The following is a 20,403-nucleotide window of genomic DNA, read 5'->3' on the forward strand; positions in this document are numbered from 1 at the left end:
GGTTGCCATTCCTATCCAGAGTTCTCCCATGGTTACATAGTATTTACAGGACTGAAATAGGACATTTAGCCCAATAAGTCCATACCTGTGCTTATGCTCCAGACAGGCTGTTAATGGTTAGTTTATTATGTTGTTAAAGATACAGAGATGATGGGCATTCTTTGATTAAGGGCTAAGAATGATGTATAAGCTGTGGCTCAGACAATAGCACACTTGCCTTCTGAGTCAGAAGGTTGTGGGTTCAAGTCCCACTCCAGGAACAAACACATATAAAGAAAAATGGCTGGGACACTGGGTTAGTGGTTAGGAGGCAGAGATTTCTAGTGCTGCTTCATGTGAATAAACCTCCTGTCTTGTTTCATGCTTCACCATCTGGCTTGGATCATTTAATACAAGCCTCCTCCCACTCTCCTTCATCTGACTCCATCAACATTTCCTTCTGTAAATTTCTCCCTCGTGTTTATATGGTTTTCCCTCCAATGTTAGTTATCTCAGCTGTTCCTTGTGGTAGCAAATTGCACATTTTAACCACTCTCTGGTTAAAAAGATTCTCCTGAATTGCATACTGGATTTATTAGTGACTATCTTATATTTATGGCTTGTAGTTGTGATCTCACCCACAAGTGGAAACATTGGGAAGAACTTTCCCCCCGTTTGGGGTGGGGGAGTGCAGGAGCTGGCGCAGACCAGTTGGGGGCGTGCTGCCATTTTACGTGGGTGGGCCAATTAAGGCCCACCCAGCATGACGTCCGCCAGGAAGCACTATGCGCTCCCTATGCGGACGGAGGGGTGGGGAGATTCCCTGAGCCAGGAGTGTGCTGCGAAAGAGCACACTCATCTCCCTGAGGCTAAGTGCTGCCTCAGGGAGATCGGTGCCAAATTTTAAGATGGTGACGGTGTAAAAATAAAATTTTGCAGACATGTCCCCTCATGTGACTGTCACATGAGTTGGGACATGTCCATCACTTTAAAGCACTCGTGGATGAGGTTTCATGCTTTTTCTGAAGCCCACCAGGGCTCCCGGCCTGCCCACCAACCTTAAGGTTGAACGGGCAGGTCCATTAATTATCTCAATTACTTTTTAAATGGCCTCAATAGGCCGTTGACAGGTCGGCGGGTGCGCAGCTGATTTGGCTGACTTTGGGAGTTCCGCCTGACATCATCCCCTGTCGGCAAGCAGGCCCCGCCCCCCGCTCACTGACCTAAAGATCTTGGCTATTATCTCTATGTCTACCTTATCGAACCTTTTCATGATCTTAAAGATGTCTATCAGGTAACCCCTCATTCTTTTGTTTTAATGAGAGCCCAGCCTGTTGAATTTTTTTATTCATTGACAGGTTGTGGGTGTCGCTGGCTAGGCCAGCATTTATTGCCCATCCCTAATTGCCCTTGAGAAGGTGGTGGTGAGCTACCTTCTTGGACTTCTGCAGTCCATGTGGTGTAGCTACACCCACAGTGCTGTTCGGGAGGGTGTTCCAAGATTTTGATCCAGCGACAGTGAAGGAACGGTGATATAGTTCCAAGTCAGGGTGGTGTGTGGCTTGGAGGGGAACTTGCAACAGGTGGTGGTGTTCCCATGCATTTTTTTACACTTGTCCTCATAGGTGATAGAGGTTGGGGGTTTGGAAAATGCTGATAAAGAAGCCTTGATGAGTTGCTGCAGTGCACCTTCTAGATGGTACACACTGCTGCCACTGCGTCATGAGTGGATGTTGAAAGCAGTGCCTGGGGTGCCAATCAAGCAGGCTTCTTTGTCCTAGATGGTGTTGGGTTTCTTGAGTGTTGTTGGAGCTGCGCTCATCCAGGCAAGTAGAGAGTATTCCACTGCACCCCTGACTTGTGCCTTGTAGATGGCGAACAGGCTTTGGAAATTCAGGAGGTGAGTTACTCTACGTAGAATTCCCAGCCTCTGACCTGCTCTTGTAATCACAGTATTTATATGGCTGGTCCAGTTCAGTTTCTGGTCAATGGTAACACCCAGGATGTTGTTAGGGATTCAGTGATGATAACACCATTGAATGTCAAGGGGCGATGGTTAGATTCTCTCGATGGAGATGGCACATGCCTGGCACTTGTGTGGCTTGTATGTTACTTGCCACTTGTCACCCCAAGCCTGGATATTGTCCAGGTCTTGCTGCATTTGGACATGGACTGCTTCAATATCTGAGCAATCGTGAATGGTGCTGAACATTGTGCATTCATCAGGAAACATCCCCACTTACAGACCTCATGATGGAAGGAAGGTCATTGATGAAGCAGTTGAAGAAGGAACTCCTGCAGCAATGTCCTGGAACTGAGATGATTTGACTTCTAACAATCACAACCACCTTCCTTTGTGCTAGGTATGACTCCAACCAGTGGAGAATTTTCTCCCTGATGCCCATTGACTCCAGTTTTGCTGGGGCCCCTTGATGGCACAATCGGTCAAATGCTGCCTTGATGTCAAGGGCAGTTACTCTCACCTCACCTCTGGAGTTCAGCTCTTTTGTCGATTTTTGGACTAAGGATGGAATGAGGTCAGGAGCTGATTGGCCCTGGCAGAACCCAAACTGAGCGTCAGTGAGCAGGTTATTGTGTAAAGTTAAGTGATGGAAAGTGCCATTTGATAGCACTGTTGACACTTTCCATCACTTTACTGATGGACGAGAGTAGACTGATGGGGTGGTAATTGGCCGGGTTGGATTTGTCCTGCCTTTTGTGGACAGGACATACCTGGGCAGTTTGCCACACTCCTGCCAGTGTTATAGTTCTACTGGAACAACTTGGCTAAAGGTGCAGCTAGTTCTGGCACCAGTCTTCAGTACTATTGCTGAAATGTTGTCAGGGCTCATAGACTTTGCAATGTCCAGAGTCATTTAAGAGCCAGGTAAGAACGGCAGATTTCCTTCCCTAAAGGGCATTAGTGAACCAGATGGGTTTTTACAACAATTGACAATGGTTTCATGGTCATCATTAGTCTTTTAATTCCAGATTTTTATTGAATTTGACCTATCTGCCATGGCGGGATTTGAACATTACCCTGGGTCTCTGGATTGCTAGTCCAGCGACAATACCACTATACCAACACCTCCCCTTGTACCTTTAAATCTTTTTTAAAATTTGGAAATCTTAGACCACACATGTTTAACATAACATCTCTGAACTTTAATTGTACCCCTCTAGAAATGAGCCCCTTTTTTTTGAATGACTCCTATTTTAACTTCCTCTGCTCGGATTTTAGAATGTCTTTTTTTTTTCTTTTGATTTCGCGCCCTCTTTGTGGAATGGAGGGACTGGGAGATCAAAAGTAATTCTGCAGAAGCGCTTTATCAAGAAATGCAAGTAGAACTGATGCAGGATGGAGTAGCTATGCTATTTGGTTGATGCTGATTTATTTTTTACTTTTGCTGTTTATTGGGGTGTCAGAAAATCAAAATCTGAGACCATGCCTGGCATTGCCAACCTATGAAACAGTGAATTTCTGAAAACGCAGTTTTTCTTTCAACTCATACCACTTTTATGACCATTTCAGTTCCTGTTTGCTGCTTTAAAATTTTGGCAGTGGAGGGGAGGTAGTTGTGAAGCCTTAAGGATATCTGATGAGTAAAAGGTTGGGGTGGAAAAAAAAGCTTCTGGTACACTAGCAGATATTCTGAGATTGGAACCAGTGTGAGTTTTACTGGGGATTGATTCACGCCCACTCTGAACAAATCTTTTGCTTATTTACTACAACCATTACCACTACTTGTGCCTTTTGTACCATGAAATATTTTCAGTTAAGTTCTTCCACCCCTCACCTTATCTCAGACCTTCCCTTTTGTTCTTCCTCCCCTTCCTCTTGCTCCAAACCTATTAAGTTGCATTGGAGGTGGTTCAGAGGAGATTTACTAGATTGATACCTGGAATGAGTGGGTTGTCTTACGAGGAAAGGTTGGACAGACTGGGCTTGTTTCCACTGGAGTTTAGAAGAGTGAGGGGTGATTTGATCGAAGTATACAAGATCCTGAATGGCCTTGACAAGGTGGACGTCAAAAGGATGTTTCCTCTTGTGGGTGATAATTAGGTAGTAGCATACCATCCTGTGTCAGTTCTATTTGAATTTCTTGATAAAGTGCTTCTGCAAAATTACTTTTGATTTCCCGGTCCCTCCATTCCACAAAGAGATGGTGTGAAATTAAAAGAAAAAAAAATGCGACATTCTAAAATCCAAACAGCAGAGCAAGTTAAAACAGGAGAAAATCTACAATCAAACCAGATCATGAAAGCACATTGTGAGGGCCCCCAACCAAGGGAGGTCAGAATCCAAAGAAACCCTCAAGGCAGCAAGATGCTGCACTTAACAACTCACCCATGGGAAAATTGGGGGTCGCCCTTTTAGGAGAGATGAGGAGAAATTTTTTTCTGAGGGTTGTGTGACTTTGGAACTCTCCGCCTCAGTTCTGAAGAAATTTCCTTGACCTGAAATTTTAACTGTTTCTCTCTCCATGGATACTGCCAGATTTGCTGAGTGTTTCCAGAATTTTCTATTTTTATTCCAGATTTCCAGCATTCGCAGCATTTTGGAGATCTACCTGAGATATTCCCTGAGCCGCAAGTCCTCATTGTTGCCACTGGGTGGCCAAAGTAGGAACGTGGTCCTAATTTTTTACCACTTGCATCTGTGGAGCATTTTAAAATAACCAAAAATGTAGATTTCTTGGAGTTCTGTGCTGCTTTGAACCAAATTAAACCAATGTCATTTTCCACTGGTTTTTACCTCCAAGGCAATAAGGTGTTACATGTTACGAGAGTGAGATAAGCAAAATGTACAGTATGACTGCAATCAGATTGCACTCCTTGTACAGAATGGGAACAAGACAGAAACATAATTGAGTATATGTAATGTAGTGGGTATTGATTAACTAGACACTGGCTACAGTTTTAGGGGAATGTTTGTAAGTCAGCAGTATTGATTACAGTGTTAAATGCAGATCATCGCAAGTGCTGGCAACAGTGTGTACTGAGTGAGCTAAACAACCAATTCTTCAAGTTCAGCATATTTCTTTGAAATAGCTTACAATAAATTTCACATTTAGTAATTTGTATGAAATTTGGTCTTTAAATTTTTAAATAAGCACATTATGTATGTCCTGAAATGAGTTTTACTCTAATATTTATTAGTGTGAGATGACCAAAACCACCTCTTGGGACAATTTCAATGTGCAGTCATTGTTCAGTTATTTACTCTCAGTATAACTGCAAGTCTGCTTAAATAGTGGAAAGTTACTGGAATGGACAGTCATGTGTATGTGGAATTTAATTACTGAATGTGCATAATTAAGTGGATAGACTGGGGAACAGTAAACACCAAGATTCTTCCTTTCAAATTTACCTCTGAAAGGTGTAGCTAAATAATACAAAAAGTGACTGGACAATAGAATGTTCCTAATTTCTTATTTATAGTTTTCTTCAAGTGTATTTGAATTTTGCTGCTATTTTATGTGTGTACCATTTAAAATATGTTTTCTTGATGGTGGTGGCCTGTGCTTCATCTGCTTTTGCACAAGTTTGCATTTCTGTTCACCACTGTAATCTGGCTACTAGTGATGTGCTTTTTGATTATAATAATGTACTTAATGTGTCAAATTATTTTATAAAAGTTGCTGCAAATTGAAAAAAAGCAAAAAATTTATGCATCTATCTAATAAATGTAGTTGCAGTAATGTATGTTTAAGTGTGCACCAGTCAGTTGTTTTGTGTAAGGCTAACCTGTACTCATACCTCTGTTATGAAAACACTGGTAAACTTTCAAACCACAGTGGGCATATCTGACCTCTAAACTTTGCTGACTTTTTATTAGAGTAAAAACAACAGGTCAATCAGCGTCTGTGCAGAGATCAAATAGGTTAGCATTTCTGGTGTAACCCTTCACTGGAACTGGAAAAAGAGAATTAGGCAAATATTTAAGTAAAACTGGAATTAAATGGAAGGGGAAGAAACACACAAAAAATAGTTCTGATCATCTTTAAAGAAAAAACAGGAAATGGTTGAATAGCTGAGATGATCTTTACAACAGATGATTGCAAGAAGCATAAAATAATGAGTAGAACAAAGAACATGTGACTAGCTAAGGTAGTAAATAAGTCTAAAATTGAAATAGGAGAAGTTGCCAAAACAAGATGGGGCACGAAAGCCTGTGACGTAGAAAAATAGGCTCTGTATCAAGGGCACAGACTCTTCTGGCAGCACATGATTTCACAAAAGTTCACCACCCAAAATACTAAGCCTATCGCTTTTTCTGTCCCACCTCATTCCACATCAACTACATTCCTGCGATCAAGAGCCTGACATTCAAGTCGATTTTAAGGATTGGTGTGCTGAGTAGAGGTGCTTGGTTTTAACAACCTTGCTTGAATTTTGAATGTAAAAGATCCATAAAGGAGCGTTCTGATGCTTACATCAATATTCATCCTTAACTAAAATCACCAAACACATTGGGTGGAATTTTCTGTGCCCGCTGATGTCAGGCGTGCTCAGCGGCGTGAGCGGGCGAGAAGGCCATAAGTCGGAACCTGTTTGCGATCGTCCGCTCAGCTTGTCGATGGCAGGCCACATTTCCTGCCATTGGACATCGGGAACCTCATTGTAACATGTCTGCATATCATTATAAGGCCAGTTTGCCAGAATCATCCCCCCCTGCTGGATCGGCCGCCCAATCAGCCCAACGTAGTTCACAGCATATAAAATGCATGCACTTTGAGGGGAACTCTGTGGTGAGTGCACAGTAACATTGCGCGGCGTTCACAAGGGTAGTCTGTTGGACTTCAAGGTTGAGATGTGTTGGGGCGGGTTGGCAAGGGCTGCCCTGCGGTTGAAGGTAGTGTACAAGCATGTAGGGGAGTGTTGTTATAACCCAGCTGTTGGTAAAGCTGATTTAAAATCCCAGAGGAGAAATTTTAAGCAACTGTCATAAGCTATATTTTAAGTGGTATGTTTGAGATGCAGTTCTAAAGTCAGGAATCAGACCACCAGTTCTCGAGGTTTTATATTAAACTAAAATGAAACATTTTATTAAGTTACAATACATTAAACACATACACATGGCTACAAATTACTACTATCGTAACTTTTAACAAATTCCCAGACTAATCTCCTCTAAGGCAACAGCAACCCATAGCCTTTCAGCAGACACCAGGCAAAGCATTTTCACCTTACAAATTCAAAATGAGGTTCCTTTCACTTTGGTTCCTGTGGGGACAGTTGTAGGCTTACATCTGCTTTGATCTTACATTGCCTCTGCCCTGCAAACACAAAACTGTTGTCTGATGTACCTCGCACAGCTCGTTGAATGTAAATGCTCATTGTATCACCAGCCCCTTTGAACTCTACCTCTTCTAACAAAACCTCTTTCATTGTACCAATTTTTAGTAATATAAACATGCTTGGTCTCTGCTAGCTAGGGGGCCAGACTTCACCCCACTTCTTGAATACTCTATTCAAAAAATTGCAAATGCACTGTACCTCTCTTACACCTCAGAACTAGTATGCATCAAAGCACCCAGACTAGCTGGCTTTAGTCCCAATAAGACACACACAGACTAACCCTCTATTGGAAATTATTTTTTTTAAAATAACGTCATATACATTAATAGTTTCTTGACAGCTGGGGTGTAGGGAAGCGGCCACACGTTAGGGAAACCTTGTGTAAAGTGACCATTCCTCTGCAGCCGAGACAGTTCAGACACAGCCACATTGACATGCATGGATTTGGGTCCCTAGCTTATCTGCCCACTCGAGCAACACGGGCATGAAAGTGCCATCAGAGTTTTTCATCCCTCAGGCACAGACTGCAAACTAATGAGCGCTTTAGTGGACTGCAGAACAGTTGGACAACTGGGCACATTGTACAATCTCCTTGCTAAAGCTGGCTGTAGAGCACTCACTGGTGGAGGCGCTCGGAGCTCCTTACAATGTCATCATCCCAGTCTGGACCAGTCTCCCCCATGGTTCAAGCTAGCAGTGCAGGTTAGGAGAATGTCTGCACGTGAGCTGAGAGCAAAGCACTCAGTCCAATGGGCAAATCTGTTGCCAATCGGTCAGGTGGAGAGGGTGGAGGTGGGTGGGGTTTTGGGCAGCCATGCAGCACACTCAACTCTGGCCATCCAAATGGTGGCCAGCACTCTCCGGGATGCTTTAAGGGGCCTTCATACTTACCAAGAGAGGTTCTTAGAACACCCATGCTAACCCACTTGTATGTCTCGTTCATCCTGCAGACGGAGTACATCAGGAGCGTGGAGTCTGCTGAACTAGCTGTATGCTTCATGGCGTACAGAGAGAGAAGACGACAGAGAAGAGAACGACGGAGGCGCCTGGCTGTGCAGAGGGAGGAGCAGCACCCTCAGGAAGAAGGAGTGGCTGGGGCTCCTGCGCACACGGCTGAAGAGCCACAGTGAGCTGTCACTGGCGCCTAGCTAGGCCCAGGGTCTCTGGATGCCGCCTTTCATTTTTGCAGATGACCCGAGAACCAGTGTCGCCAAAGACTGCGTATGTCTAGGCAACTGGTCTGTCACAACTGCCAGCTGCTGCAGGATTTGGTGCCATGTGACATAGAGGTCATCCACTGCCAGGAGCTGTGAAAGTGACTGCGGCGCTCAATCTTTATGCCCGTGGCTCCTTTTCAGGGCTCCACAGGTGACCTCTGTGGGATATCACAAGCCTCCACCCACAAGTGCATCCATGAGGTCACAGATGACATCTTCGTGAAGGCACACAACTTTGTGCATTTCACCCAGGACCAGGATACCCAGGATGCAAGAGCAATTGGATTTGCCCACATCTCCGGTTTCCCACAGGTGCAGGGTACGATTGATTGCACTCACACGGCGCTCAGATCTCCATGGCAACAAGCGGTCAACTATGTCAACTGCAAAGGCTTCCATCCGCTGAATGTACAGCTGGTATGCGACTACCAGAAACACATCCTGCAGGTCTGTGCACGATTTCCAGGGACTGTCCACGACTCCTAAATTCTCAGTCAGTCACAGATCCCTGGAGTCTTCCAGGATCCACAGAGGTTGCAGGGTTGGCCCCTCAGGGACAACGGCTACCCACAAAGGCCGTGGCTGATGACACCCATGCGGTGGCCTCAGACTGCAGCAGAGCAACAGTATAACGAGGCTCAAGCTGCAACTCACAACTTGGTGGAGCAAACCATTGGGATGCTGAAAATGAGGTTCCAGTGTGTAGACTGGTCCAGTGGAGCCCTGCAATATAGTCCGCTGAGGGTGTCACCCATCATCGCCTGCTGTACCCTTTACAACCTGCCGCTGCAACAGAGAGAGGAGCTGGCTGAGGAGGAGCTGGAGGAGCTAGAGGTCTCCTCCAATGAGGAGGATGTCGACGGTGAGGAGGTTCATGAAGGCGGCAATGAGGCCATCGCACTGGCCAGACGAGGCAGGCATGCTCGGGAGGCCTTCACAGCTGCTAGATTTGTGGAGGATGATGACGACCTGCAGTAAGGAGACATCATGGATCCCACGTTGCATCTGTGAACGTTTGACTCCAGTCTGGCTGATGGCAGCGCACATACTGTCTATGATAATGCTCCTGTCATGGAAACGCAGTGGAGGCCCTAATTGGCGCTCGATTGCAGAAGGATGAAGACGGCATGCAGTGAGGACACTCTATAGGTCTTCACATAGCCTCTGAGAATGTCTGACTCCTGTCTAGCTGAAGGAAGCTCACTTGCGCTCTGTGATCAGGGTCATATCACGGAGATGCAGCCACGAACCTTTTAAAAGCACCTGATCCATTGTCCACCGTCAGCACCTGAGCCCTTCAGGAGCACAGCATCACTGGTCATGAATGCTGAAGAGATGGGGCCAGCCCCACCTTAAAGGTGCTCAGAGCACAGAGAGAATGACAGAATTTGGTGGCGCCTGCCCACAACATTCTGGCAGCGATGACCAGACCGTTGAAGTACAGGCATCACTGATGTGTCCAGAGAGTATGAGGCATCACTTTGGTCTGAAGGCTGCATAAAGCACAGGGAAGAGGACCTGGACTGTGACACCCACCTTTATCTTGTGCAGAAAGGTTTTACATCTGAGTGACACGAACACTGCTCATCAGAACAAGGAGACATGGGCAGGGAGATACTCTTGGGAGTTTATTTACAATAGTGAACATTATGTACAAATGATTAATACCTAGGCCAAGGCTGTACAACTATATCTTCTTTACCTGCTCTTTTTGTGGTCTTGTGGAGTCCGTGGACCATGTTTATATAGGGTGTGGTAGGCTGCACTCCGTTTTCAGTTACTTAAAAAAACCTTTTATCACTGTTTTGTTTGCACTTCAGTCCCACGCTCCTAATCTACGGACACCTGGTGCGGAGGGGGGCTGGGAAGGAGGAGGACCTCCTCGTGAACCTGCTCCTGGTCTTGGCCAAGTTAGCCATTAACAGGTCCAGGCAGCGGGCGATTTGAGGGGGTCGTCCCACCGGACTGTTTAGCCCCCTTCCGTGGCTACGTTCGCACCCAGGTGTCCCTGGAGAGGGAGCACGCTGTGTCTGCCGGCACCCTCGAGGCCTTCCGTGCCCAGTGGGCACCGTGGGAACTGGGGTGTTTTACCGAACGCCTTAATCACATTTTGGTTTGATGTTTGTAAGTTTCCTTTAAACTTAGTCTTTGTTTTACAGCTGACCTGACTTAGGGGCTGTGTTTATTTTACCCCTCATTTTGTTGATTTAGTTTGATTGGTTTGACTGTGAAAGAGTTATATCTTCTTAACCTTCCTTACTCTATCGCTACATCTTGGTGCTCCCTAGATGTCCGCAGCATCAGCAACACTCACCCCAATATTGCAGACTTCCCACCCCAGAAACATCAACCTCACACCCCAGGATAGCCAATCTCCCCTGCTCCAGAATTGCAGACCCACCCTCGGATTATGGACCTTGACCACGCCTCTTGGCATTGCTGCCCTGCCTCACCCCCTCCATGGATCTTTCCACCTCCCCCCCCCAACCCCACAAAGATAAATACCCCTCACCTGAGGATTGGGCATACCTTCTCAAAATTTGGAACCTCTGTGCTACTCCTACCGACTGCTGGGATGCAGTCTTCCCTAGAATTTTTCACACTCGACAAGCAACCAAGTGTTTCAATCAGGCTGGCTTCTGGGCAAGAAATCTGTTAAAACAAAAGACAAAACTCCACAAATGCTGCAGAAAGGGGTTTGTGATCCTGGTTGGTGAGGGCGCGTGGGGTTTTGTGGTCTGTGATGCTGAGGATAGGGTAACCAGGTTTTGTGTGTTGGTCTGTGGGAAACACCCCTGTTCTTCCTGGCCCACAAAGCATTGCTGGAAAGGCATTTATCTCCTCCTGAAATATACAGCTCCTTCTGAAATCTCAACCCAGTTGAAATCAGGGCCATCTATGATAAAATTAATTGCCACTTGGAAAAATATTGGTTCATAAATGAAAGCCAGTACCATTTTGTTAAAGGTAAATCTTGTTTGACTAACTTGATTAAGTTTTTTGATAAAGTAATGGAAAGGGTTAGTGTGGATAGTGTGATTGATGTTGCAAAAACTGTTTGAAAAAGTACTAGATAATAACAAGATTGAAGCCCATTATATCTAAGAGGCAGAGACAGTATGGATATGAAATTGGCTAAGGGATACAAAATGGAGGGTCGTGATGAATGGTTGTTTTTCAGACAGGACTGAAGTATAAAGTGGTATCCCCCAATGGTTGGTATTAGGACAACTGTTTTCTTTGATATATATTAATGACCTGGACCTGGGTTTACAGGGCATAATTTCAAAATTTCCAGACAACAGAAAACTCTAATGTAGTAAAGGAGGAGGACATGGACAGATTGGTGAAATGGGAAATCAGGCGCAAGGCAAATGAAATTTATCGCACAGAAGTATGAAAAGATTAACTTGGGTAGAAAGAATGAGAAGAGGCAATATAAGCTAAGGGGTACAATTTTAAACAGGGTGCAGGTACAAAGTGACCATTCAGCCTGGCAGCTCAAGTTGAGAAGACTGTTAAAAATGCATGTGGGGTCCTTTATTATTAATAGAGGAATACAGTACAAAATCAAGGGAGTTATGCTTAACCTTTATAATTACTGGTGAGGCCTCAGCTGGAGTATTTTGTTCAATTCAGGGACCACAATTTAGGAAGAATGTCAAGGCCTGGAGAGGATACAGAAGAAATTTACCCAACCAGTGATGAAGTACTTCAGTTATGCAGAAAGATTGAGATATTGCGATTGTTGTCCTGAGAATAGAGAAGGTTAAGGGGAGACTTGATAGAGGTATTCAAACTCATGATGAATTTTAACTGCATAACTGAGGAGTAACTTTCCAGTGGCAGGAGGTCAGTAACCAGAGAACACGGATTTAAAGTATTTGGCAAAGAAACCAAAGGCAAGACGCGGAGATTGTGTTTTTAATAAAGATATGCATGGAATTTGGAGGGGACATCAAATTCAAAGACTGTGGAGAGAAATGTGAGCTTGGAGATGGGGAGGTAGTTTGCAAGCACGGAGCAATCAGGGTGGGTTTTTTGAGGAAGAGAGTGAGCGCAGCTTTTTTTTAAAGGGGAGGTGGATAGTACCTGAGCAGAGGGAACCATGAACAATGCTAACATGAGGGCCAGGAAGGGAATTTGGTTGATCAGCAGTTTGGTGGGAATAGAGCTGAGGGTGCAAAAGATAGGTGCCAAGGACAAGACTTTTATTTATTTCTTCATAGGATGTGAGCAGTCACTGGCAAATCCAACATTTATTGCCCATTCCTAACTGCCTTGAGCAGATGATGGTGAATCACCTAGAACTACTGCAGGTCATCTGGTGTAGGTACACTTACAGTTCTTTTTCAGATTTTGACCCAGCAACACTAGCCCTGTTTTCTGTTCTTAATTTAGTTACAAAGTTCCGATTGGCAAATAGAAGTTTTTTGTGAGCGAATGCATTTAGATTACATTTACACTACAACTCCGGTGTTGACGTGGAATGGTTCTAATGCAAATTCAGCCTGAATTCCGGATCAGGATATGACCCGGCAGTGGAGCTGAGTGGAGTGAATCTCCCTGGGGAGCGAGGGAGTCTCCAATCTCAGACCCCAGCGCCCTTTTTACACAACGCTGGTACGTTCAAAATCAATGCCGACTCGACACAAACTGGAAAAGTCCCACGCTTATGTAAATTCAACTAGTAGGGTAATGAAACACCTTCTGTATTGGTTAATTGAAAGAAAGGGGCGGTGAATACCTACTGATTAAAATGTTATGGCAACACAAATGAAAACTTGGCGTTGAGATGCACTGTAATTCAAAGAGCAGCTCTGATAACTATATTTTTGAAGCATATTATTTGCGTAAACTATCATTTGCGCCTTGTAATCTGCCCAAATCTGCTGACACGCCACGTTTAAAATATTGAGTTTGAAAACTGCATTCATTCAGCTTGCAGCTGCTGAGGAACTAACAAGCCCGTCTTTGTTCTCAAAACTAGCGGTGATTTATAAGGGAGTGTGTATCCGCTACTAACTGCAGACTGGCTTTTCCACCCATGTTTTTATTTTCATTTCGTCAAGAAATCTAAACTTTCTAATAAAGGTTTAATCTGTAGCTTTGAAAGTTCCAAGCATTCCCATTCTGCAGTGGAGCTGCACACAGAAATGAGTCAGTGTTTGGGCTGAGACATTCCTGAAATCCCTGCAGATGTTGATGTTCATGACCTGAAGCAAACACAAAGTCTAGAGAGAGGCTAAGTGGGATCCAGTGAATTCCCTGTCTCATCTTTGGGTCTCAGTCTCAGTAGCTCTTTTCTCCCAACATGGGCTCCCTGGCTCGGCTACTGCTCTTCACCTGGCTCATTCTACCTTTACTCGGCACCGAATCAGGCAAGAAAAGAACTGCTCGTCAGCGGGATGAGGAGTTTATGGAAAGGGTAAAATTTGGTTTTTTTCTTTGTCCGTACCGTTTTGAAAGGGAATGTTTCTGAACGTCCCGTTTGGAATCGTTAATTCGGCGGGAATAAGTACTTTTGGCAATACTGCCGAGTGTATAACTGTCTTTTTATTCCCTTAATCTGCTGCAGCCTGTCAGAGATGTCTAGCAATGCAACTGTTTATAGACATTAAACCACAATTGAACGACTGGTTTGAGTTTCATGGAAAGTGATGGGGACGGGCGGGGAGGTAGCTGGTGAAGAGAGGTGTAGGAAAATGCAGTTTTAGTTAGCAGTGAGAAAAATTATTTCAGTTCGCATTGAGTTGGAACGTTTTTAGTTAATATGAAGTTAGTACGCGGCGAAAATTTCCAACGAGCAAGTCACTCGGAAACTTCTTTCATCAATCTTTTATTTTAACTCTCAGACTACTTTTATAGATATATTTTCTTAATAAAAGTTTATTAGGTATGAAACCTACCATTGCCACTGTGGGATAAAATTCATTGTAACTTGTTAGTTATGTTAGAAATGCCCCTTTGGGATGACTGGATGTCGCCGGAATTGAGAAAGATATTTAATTTCTCAGTTCTGTTGAAGGGTCGTGAGGACTCGAAACGTCGACTCTTTTCTTCTCCGCCGATGCTGCCAGACCTGCTGAGTTTTTGCAGGTAATTCTGTTTTTGTTTTGGATTTCCAGCATCCGCAGTAGTTTTTTTTGTTTTTTTTTTGTTTTTAATTTGGATTGTTGGTTTAGAGGACCCAAGTGTTACAACTAGCGCTCAGAGCAATAATAATAATAAGCAATATCTTTCCTATAAACTGAGGCTTACAATTTTCTGTGCGACATTCAAAAATAAGGTGGAAAATCACTGAACTGAACTTCTGATGAACCCTTTACATGAACAGGGTTTCGCCGGGTTAATTCGGAGCGCCTGGCTTCGAATCAGTGGGTCAAAACAATGGCATTGAAAACCCTAGGACGGCTGTTTGGGAGAAAAAAAAAGTCCCGAACGGTTTTCTTCGAGGAACAGATGTCTCAATGCTTAAGCAAACAGAATCTTAATCATTTCTATCAGACAAGTAGACAGCGCTAAGAACCGAGGGAGGAGCTGGCCGGGGTTTAGTAGGAGCGGGAGTGAAAGGCAATCGGCTGCTAAGAGCAGAGCCACCGAGGGAGAGACGGACAGCAGGGGATCCTCGGAATTGTGATCAACTTTGATGTCGACAGTGGCATCATAGCACGTACAGAGCAAGAGCCCTGAGGTTGAGATGTCGGGTGAACAAAAAGGAAGTAATGTCTTTCTTTACAAAAGCTGTCTTCAGTCGGAGAGCCAGGAGGGAAGGGAGCGCGTGGTGATTGGTGACTGGCTGGCGAACTTAATTTTGTCGGTTAAATTTAGCTATTTCTCTAATAAATTGAGACATAAAAAGGAACCTCAGTCCAGTGGAATGCAAACCCTGTGCCATGTGGGAGCGAGATCACTCATTCCCAGGGGAAAGTAAGGGGGGCGTGGTTAATGGTGTTGGTAGCACGGGGCAGGTTGCCAGAACTGTGGGGTGGGGTGGGTGTAGTCTTAAATCTCAATCTCAAACTCAAACTGTACGTATGCCGCATCTGACACATTGGTAGAGGCGAGTTAAAGCTGAAATCCGGGACAAATCGCACCCCAGGAAGGCCTGACACAGGACAAAAGTCTGGATTAGGGCATGATCCTGGAAAATCTGGGATGGTTGGTCACCCTATGTGTGAACTCCAAGACCCTTCTTGTGGAGGATCAGGAAGTGTCATCAGCTGGAGAAACTCCAGCTCTGGGTTTTGGAGCTTGAGCAGTAGTTGGAGTCACTACAGCGATTTTATGAGGCAAAGAGCTACCAGGGCAGTATGTTTCTGGAGATGGCCACCTCACTCCTTAAGAGTTTGCAGGTAAAGAGGGAATGGGTAACCACGCCATTAGAGAGGCTTTAGACTAGTTTGGTAGGGGGATGAGAACTTGGGTGTAGATTTAGAAGGGAGAGGAGAAAAGCTGGAAATGGAAGCCAGGAAATTATTAGCTGAGTTTGGAAGGCAGACAAAACAAAAGCTGGAAAATAGACAATAAAGGAATTGTTCAGTGATTAGTTGTATATATTTCAAATGCAAGGAGTCTAATGAATAAAGGGGATGAGCTTAGGCCACAGGTTGGGCACTTGGATGTCTGATATCATAGCTACTACTGAAACATGGCTTAAAGAAGGGCAGGAATGGCAGCTCAATATCCCTGGCTACAGGATTGCAGATGGAATAGAGAGGTGCATCAAAAAGGAAGGAGGCACAATACTGGTTAAAGAAACAATCACAGTTGTGAGGAGGGTTGTTATATTAGAAAGATCATCAAATGAGACCACATGAGTTAAAGTGAAGAACAAATAAGTGACAATCATATTTTTTCTTTATTCTTTCATGGGATGTGAGCATTGCTGGCAAAGCCAGCATTTGTTGTCTGTCCTTAATTGCCCTTGCTAGGCCATTTCAGAGGGCAGTTAAGTTGCTGTGGGTCTGGAGTCACATGTAGGCCAGACTAAGTAAGGATGGCAGATTTCCTTTCCTAAAGGACATTAGTGAACTAGATGGGTTTTTAAGATAATCAATTATAGTCATTACTGAGACTAGCTTTATATTCCAAACCAAATTAGAGTGAATTTAAATTCCATCAGCTGCTTTGGTAGAATTTGAACCCGTATAGGGTAGGATAAGGTAAAATGGGGAAACTTATGTGAGAACAGAGAGCTCAATACAGCAGAGAGCTGGAGAAGTATAGAAAGTGCAGTGATTAAATTAAAACGGAAATGATCAAAACAAAGGGTGTGGAACAAATATTGACAAGAGTTGGCAAGTAAATTCAGTGAAAATCCAAAGGTGTTTTATGAGTACATAAAGAGCAAAAAGAAAGAGTAGGACTGTTTAGAGATCAAAAAGGTAAATTGTGTGTGGAGATGAAAGACGTGAGCATAGTGCTTACTGAATTCTCTGCATTTATCTTTGTAAAAGGGGGGCAATGCACACATTGTAGTTAAGCGGGAGAGTGAAATAATGGATGGTATAAAGATGGTGAGAGAGGAAATGTTAATAGATTTAGCTTTTTTGAAAATGGACAAACTGCTAGGCCCAGATGAAATGCATCCCAGGCTGCTAAGAGGAGGAAGGGAGGGAATCACAGAGACGATGACAATCATTTTCCAATCCTCTCTGGCTACAGGCATGGAGTTGGAGGATTGCTAATGTTGTACCATTGTTTAAAAAGGGAGAAGGGATATACCGAATGATTACAGGCCATTAAACCTAAGTGGTGGGCAAATAATTGGAAAAAATTCTGAAGGACAGTATAAATCATCATTTAGAATGGTACAAATTAATCAAGAACAGTCAGCATGGATTTGTTCAGAGGAAGTCATATCTGACTAACGTGATTAAAAAATTTTATCAGGTGACAATTATAGAATTACAGAATGGTTACAGCACAGAAGGAGGCCATTCAGCCAGTTGGATCCATGCCGACTCTCAACTAGTCCCATCACTCTGCCCTTTTCCTGTAGCCCTGAAAATCTTTTCTCTTCAGGTGCTTATCCAATTCCTCTTTGAAAGCCATGATTGAATCTGCCTCCACTATACTCTCAGACAGCGTGGCCGGAATTTTCCAACCCCCCAGTGGCAGCTTCCCCTGCGGCGGGGCAGGCGAGCCATTGAAATCTCCATTTGCATCTGCAGGACTGGAAGATCCCGCCAGCGTGAGGGGCTGGAAAATTCCGACCTGTGTTTCCGGTCCTAACCATTTGTTGCATAAAAAACATTTTCTTCATGTTCCCATTTTTTTTACCAATCACTTAATTCGGTGTCCTCTGGTTCTCGTCCCCTCTGCCAATCAGAACAATTTCTCTCTATCTATTCTGTGTAGATCCATCATGATTTTGAATACCTCTATCAAATCTCCTCTGGACCTTCTTTAGGAGGAACAACCCCAGATTCCATAATCTAACCATGTAACTGAAGTCCCTCATCCCTGGTACAATTCTCATAAATCTTTGCTGCACTCTCGCTAAAGCCTTCACATCCTTCCTAAAGTGTGGTGCCCAGAATTGGACATAGTATTTCAGTTTAGGCTGAGCCAGTGTTTTAGAAAAGTTATCTGATTTAGCTTCTGCAATTTTCTAATGAAAAGCTCCCAAGTCATGACTAGCCTCATTTGAATGTATTGAAATGACAGCCATTTTAAACCATTGCTGCATGTGGGTAACAGCTGTCAGCATCAAAGTTAAAAATATTAAAAATCCATAAAGTGCAAACAAACCACTTGGGTTCATTGCTAGAAAAATAGAATTGAAGAGCAGAGGAGTTATGCTAAATTTGTGTAGAACCTTGGTTAAAACACATGTACTGAATAGTTCTGGCTTCCATATAACAAAAATGATATAGAACCACTTGAGAAAGTGCAAAAAAGATTGCCAAGAATGAAACCAGAACTGAAGGTCTGACTGAACAACTGGGGCTCTTTTGTTTAAGAAAGAGAATGCTGAGATGTGCCCTGATTAAAATTTTGAAGGGGTAGATGCAGAGAAGATTTTTTTTTACTCAAAGAGTGGTTATAGTGCAGTGCAGAACTAACTGCTGCTTGGAATGATTGTGGCATGAAATGGCATAGCTGCACAAGGGGAGGCTAGATAAGTATGTGAAGAAAGGAATAGAATGTTATGTTGATTGGGTGAAATGAAGTAAAGTGGAAGAAGGTTGGGTGGAGCATATGCACCAGCATAGTCCAAATGGCTGTTTTCTGCACTGTAAAATTTCTAATTCTATGATGAGTTCTAAGGACTGAGCCACCTGCATTTATCTTGTGCAGGAACCAAGGTTTCACATCTGAGTGACATGAACACTGCTCATCATAACAAGGAGCTACAGGCTATGAGATATTCTTGGAAGTTTACTTAAATAGTGAACATTAAGTACAAGTGATTAACACCCATGCCCCCACACCCCAGCATATGCTTGAGTATTTCCTTCAGTCAGTCTATGATGCCTTGCCCCCCACACTCTTGCCCCAGAACTACACTGAAAGCCAGCCAGGAGAAAGTGAATTGCCTGTACCCAACCCCCTCCAACCGAATGCATGGTACCTCTTGATGTCCTACAGGCGATGCTCGCAAGTGATGCGCAAGGTTGTGTGCACTCACCTCCAAGCTCCCCTCGAAATTCAGGTTGTCAGGTGCACGCCTTTTAAAGGTAGTCATAAATCATACCGTTCTGAAGTCACAGCAATATGGGCAGTTGACATGGGGGGATGATTCAGGCGAACGGGGCTTATAATTAGATGCAAATGTATTGAAATGACGTTCCTGATGTGCGGCAGCAGGAAACGGGCCTGCCATTGACAGGTGGAGTGGACAATCGCAAACTGGTTTCACAATGGCATAAAACCAATTTTTGGCCTTCTCACCATATTGTCCCATCACCATCCAACCGCACCCACCCCACCCCACCCACCATGACACCCAATGCCAACGGGGCTGGAAAACTCCAGCCATGGAGTCTACATACACAAATCTTTGAAGATTGAGGACAAGTTGATAAAGCTGTGAAAAGAAAAACATATGGAATCCTTTGTTTGATGAATAAAAACATAGAGTTCAAAAACAAATAGCTGTGCTGAATCTTTATAAGTCATTGGTTTCATCTCAATTGGAATATTGTGTCCAATTCTGGGTGCCAAATTTTAGGAAGGTAGATTTGGAGAGGGTGCAGAGGAGATTGACCAGAGTAATATCAGGATTGATGAACTTTAAATATGTGGACAGGTTAGAGAATCTGGAATTGTTTGGCTTAGAGCAGAGAAGGTTTATAGAGGCGTTCAACCCTTATGAATGGTTTTCATAGGGAGAAATTGTTTCCTCTGGCAGGTGAATCAGTAACCAGAAGACACAGATTTAAGATAATTGGGAAAAGTACTAGAGGATTTTTTTATGTAGCATGTTGTTACAATCTGGAATGCATAGTCTGAAAGGGTGATGGAAGCAGGTTCAATAATAACTTTCAAAAGAGAATTGGGTGTATACTTGAAAAAGGAAATTTGCACTGAAAAAAGGGCAGGGGAGCATAAACTAATTGGATAGCTCTCTAGAAGAGCTAGCACACACATGATGGATTGAATGTGTTCCTTATGTGCTGTATGATTCTATGATAGGCTACTGCTCATACTCTAAAAATGTTCCATGAACAGAGAGGGTCCTTGTTTCACATCAGCTTGCTTTATAGCATCTTATGTTGCCTTCCCATGTTCCATTGATATGGTTCTATGTGGGAAGGGGGTGTGGCAGGTTGGGGGTGGTGACTGAAGGTCTGGTATGTGCTGCCGTTCTGAGGCACAGTAATATCTTTGCAGCTGTGATTCCTGGTTGTCTTGGTGCCTCCAGCGGCCCGCTTTTGGCAGTTATTACCTTCCTGCA

General features: G+C 43.9%; 1 protein-coding gene across 1 annotated transcript in view; it reads left to right on the top strand.

Moving 5' to 3' along the window:
- The first annotated feature begins 13,679 nt into the window (after positions 1-13,679).
- The window catches only part of LOC144679563 (collagen triple helix repeat-containing protein 1-like), a 43,814-nt gene continuing 37,090 nt past the window's right edge, over positions 13,680-20,403 (top strand). The window contains exon 1 of the mRNA XM_078540062.1: positions 13,680-13,926. Within this exon, the coding sequence (XP_078396188.1) occupies positions 13,813-13,926 (114 nt within the window). The 5' untranslated portion in view covers positions 13,680-13,812. The remainder of the gene's footprint in view (positions 13,927-20,403) is intronic.

This window comes from Cetorhinus maximus, chromosome 4, assembly GCF_964194155.1.
Source record: "Cetorhinus maximus chromosome 4, sCetMax3.hap1.1, whole genome shotgun sequence".
Lineage (NCBI taxonomy): Eukaryota > Metazoa > Chordata > Chondrichthyes > Lamniformes > Cetorhinidae > Cetorhinus > Cetorhinus maximus.